Consider the following 4,168-nt stretch of genomic DNA (forward strand, 5'->3'; position numbering starts at 1 on the left):
AATACGATATGGATCCGTGCTGCAGTGTGGATGGACCTCAAAAACATGCTAAATGAAAGAAGCCAGATACAAGAGGCCATGTATGATCCCATTGATGCGAAATATCCACGATAGACGCACCCATGGAGACAGAACACAGATTAGTGGTTGGCTGGGAGGAGTGGGGAGTAGGGAGTCATTGCTGTGGGGTTTCCTTCTGGGGTGAAGAAAATGGGAACTAGGGCCGGGGGTGGTGGCTTCTCACCTGTAATCCCAGCACTTTGGGAGGCTGAGGCGCGTGGATCACTTGAGGTCAGGAGTTTGAGACCAGCCTGACCAACATGGGGAAACCCCCTCTGTACTAAAAATACAAAAATTAGCTGAGTGTGCTGGTGCCTGTAAGCCCAGCTACTTGGGAGGCTGAGGCAGGGGAATCGCTTGAACCCAGGATGCAGAGGTTGCAGTGAGCCGAGATTGAGCCACTGCACTCCAGCCTGGGTGACAGTGAGACTCTGTCTCAAAAAAAAAAAAAAGGCTAAATGTCCACATATCCACACATGAGAGGAGAAGTTCAGAGTGAATGCACAGGTGAACGCCGATGGGGTGTCTCTGGTGACGAGCTTACAGGGGCTTTTGTGTGTTTTCCCAATCCCACGGGGAACCTGTTGAATTCTGAAGCTGAGACCGGTGTACGCGTTCTCTAAGCACAGACGCTGCATTCTAACCATGGTGAGGAGGTGGCCCCAGCGAGCTGCGTGGCCAGCCTCACCCCACAGCAGAGTCAGGTGGTCAGTCTTTACCCGCAGTCATGGGGTGGGTGGAGAGGGAGAGGGTGCAGAGAGGGGCCCGCGCCCGTCCCTTGGCACAGCCGTTCTCCACTTGGTCTCTCCCTTGGTGGCCGCTGGTTGCCGACTGACCGGGTGCCCTTTGTGGATTCTTCCTCTGGAGAAGCTGCTGGGCTTGGCTGCTGGGTTGTACTTCCTGCGGTGAGGGAGGGGGAGACTCCGCTGCAGCCGGGGCCATTTGGGTTCGAAGCTCCTGCTGGAGCTTCCCTTCCTCAGCTTCCTGCTGGGCGTCTTGCTGTGAGGTCTCCTGGTGATGCCCGGTGTGGGAGGGAGGTGCCGGATGAGCATGCCCGCTGCGGGGCCAGACTGCCCGCCTCTGGCTCTAGGGGTTCAGGAGGCCTGGCCTGGCTGGACCTGGGGTGCCCGGGCCTGCCTGTACCTTCTGGGTTGGTCTCTGCAGTGCATCTGTGCTCTGAGCACAAGCCAAGGCATTCGTGTGGAGGCCCGGGGCGCCAGGAACCTGGTAGGGTGCTGGGAGCTTGGCAGGGTGCTGTGAGCCTGGCAGGGTGCCGCCTCTGGTGTGGGCAGTTCTTCTCTTACGTAGGTTTGCCCTGCACGTCTGCAGGAGCTGCTTCTTGGTCTCCCCACACCCTCCTGCCCATGGGCCCTGGATGCAGAGGGTGCTGGGGAGCTGGTCAGTGCCCACACGTGGATGTCCCTGCCTGGGCCTTTCTGAGAGGAGGTGACCCCTGAGGTGGGGTCTTTGGGAGTCTGCTAGAGCTGTGCGTGGGGTGCACAGCCCTGCCCTGTCTGAAGGGGGTCGTGTTTCAACAGGGAGCTGCGTCAGAGTTTTTGGTAGATGCTACTGTAGACCTCATATCCGATGAGTGGGAAGCTGCTCATGCCATACCCCGCAAGAGAAGGAAGCAGGACGCAGCCCCGCTTGAGGCCGCCGGCGTGCCTTCTGCAGACTGTGAGCAGGTAGTCTGAGTCAACAGTTGGGCAGTTTGCTCCCCGCCCGCCCCCGTGCATGCCGGCACAGCCACCTCGCGCTTCCGGCCCTGGAGTCCCCGCCAGCCAAGGAAGGCTGCCCAGGACTGGCGTTCTCAGGTCACCCTTGGGCTGTGACAGAGCAACGCTGATTCAGGCTTGGCTCTTGTGACTCTGAGGACATTTTGCTAGCGGTGAATTTCTGCTTTGTTGTGCTTGCCCTTCTGGCCCCCATCCTTCCACTCGCCTTTTTACTCCATGCAGCTGTCCCCTTGGACACCTGGAGAAACTTAACCTGGTTGCACTCACCTGGCAAAAGGTCCACTGGCAACACAGGCTTCACCACAGACAGCAGGAGGGGAGCCTGAGGGGCTGAGAGGGCCGGGCCCAGGCAGGCGGGGGCGGGACCAGGCCTCTGCCTGACCACAAGGTCTTGGATGGCACTCGCCGCATGGGGGTGTAGTGGAAACCCTGCTCAGTTTAGTCTCTGGTTTCTGGAAGTTGAAATCCTGACTTTTTCTTTCTTTCTTTCCTTTTTTTGAGATGGAGTCTCGCTCTGTTGCCTAGGCTGGAGTGCAGTGGCACGATCTCAGCTCACTGCAACCTCCGCCTCCCGGGTTCAAGCAATTCTCCTGCCTCTCCCTCCTGAGTAACTGGGACTACAGGCGCCTGCCACCACGTCCGGCTACTTTTTTTGTGTATTTTTAGTAGAGATGGGGTTTCACCATGTTGGCCAGGCTGGTCTTGAACTCCTGGCCTCAAATTACCCACCTGCCTCAGCCTCCCAAAGTGCTGGGATTACAGACGTGAGCCACTGTGCCTGTCCAAAATCCTGACTTTTTCTATAGCATTTAGAAGTATTACAGGACTCACTAATAATATCGAAAATGAAATTAGCTAACACATGTAATGAAACTTTTGCTTTTGGGAAAAAGCAAGGGAGCTTCATACCTTGAAGAGTGATATTTGTGAAGTTTATTACTGTTTTACAGAGGGCGACACTCCCCGCCTTCCCTGCGCCGCTCCCCCCGGCCCATCGAGATGGTCACGTGTTCATTGAACAGAGATTTACTGAGCATCCACCACCTGCGGTGGGTCCTAGGTCTCAGGTGTACGCAGAAACGTTCGAGGCAGGCGTGCTCTTTCCTCTATGGCCTGGGGCTTGGCCGTGAGCCCGCTCCTGCAGCTCTTGGGAAATGCAGGCAGCATCCACACGGGGCTGGACTTACCCAGACCTAAGGCACGGTGTGGGTGGAGAGCTCATTCTCAATAGCAACAAAAATATGAGAAGCAACTTATAAAATAAAGGACGGATTCATAGGCCTGGCGAGGAGAAGGCTCTGGGGCTCAGCAGACAGTGAAGCCCCTGGAGAGGTGGACCCTTCCCCAGAGAGAACGTGGAAGGTTTAGCACTGCAGAGATGTCTGCTGTCACCCAGAGTGACACAGGAACTTAACCAACTAATTAATGTGTAACAGTAGTATAGCTCTGAATGGGTTTGGTGGTTTTTGTTTTTGTTTTGAGACAGGGTCTCGCCCTGTGTCCCAGGCTGGAGTGCTGTGGCAAAATCATAGCTCATTGCAGCCTTGACTTCCTGGGCTCAAGCAATCCTCGTGCCTCAGCCTCCCGAGTAGCTGGGACTACAGGCGTGCACCACCACGCCCAGTTAATTTTTTAAATTTTTGGTAGAGATGGGGTCTTGCTGTGTTACCCAGGCTGGTCTCAAACCCCTGGGCTCAAGCGATTCTCCCACCTCAGCCTCCCAAAGTGCAGGGATTACAGGCATAAACCACCACCCCAGCCTGGTTTTGTAGTTTTGGAAGCTGACAGAAAGATTTTAAACTATCAATTGGAGAAGATACTTAACGGATGTGAGAAGGAGGAGAAATGGATGGGAAATTTATAGTAAAACTGTCAACGTACATGGGTGGAAACATTCCCGTGGAGTAACAGGCACAACCTGGGGATGCGCACGGAGCATGAGTTGTGAGCTGGAGTGATGCACGGCATGTGCGCACCGGAGCGTGTTGGTCACGGTGTACACACGGGTGTGGAAAGTGGGGTGTCTGAACCATGGGCTCAGCATTTGGGTACAACACACACACCCCACTCACCCCACTCACAAACCCCCACATACCCCCCCAACACACACACCCCACTCACACCACACACACACCCCACTCACATCACACACACACCCCACTCACACCACACACACCCCACTCACATCACACATCCCACTCACACCACTCACACACTCCCAACACACACATCCCACTCACACCACTCACAACACACATATACCCCACTCACACCCCCAACACACACACCCCACTCACACACCCCCAACACACACATCCCACTCACACCACTCACACCACACACACACCCCACTCACATGACACACACACCCC

The 4,168-nt window shown here is 55.7% G+C and overlaps 1 protein-coding gene across 1 annotated transcript in view; it reads left to right on the forward strand.

The window, feature by feature from the left end:
* Window positions 1-4,168, forward strand: part of RNF213 (ring finger protein 213) — a 168,533-nt gene that overhangs the window by 24,611 nt on the left and 139,754 nt on the right. Inside the window, exons 4-6 of the mRNA XM_011967440.1 lie at window positions 1,225-1,287; window positions 1,369-1,458; window positions 1,599-1,745. Coding sequence (XP_011822830.1) covers window positions 1,225-1,287; window positions 1,369-1,458; window positions 1,599-1,745 — 300 coding nt within the window. The remainder of the gene's footprint in view (window positions 1-1,224; window positions 1,288-1,368; window positions 1,459-1,598; window positions 1,746-4,168) is intronic.

The sequence above is a fragment of the Mandrillus leucophaeus genome, unplaced genomic scaffold, assembly GCF_000951045.1.
Source record: "Mandrillus leucophaeus isolate KB7577 unplaced genomic scaffold, Mleu.le_1.0 Scaffold1, whole genome shotgun sequence".
Lineage (NCBI taxonomy): Eukaryota > Metazoa > Chordata > Mammalia > Primates > Cercopithecidae > Mandrillus > Mandrillus leucophaeus.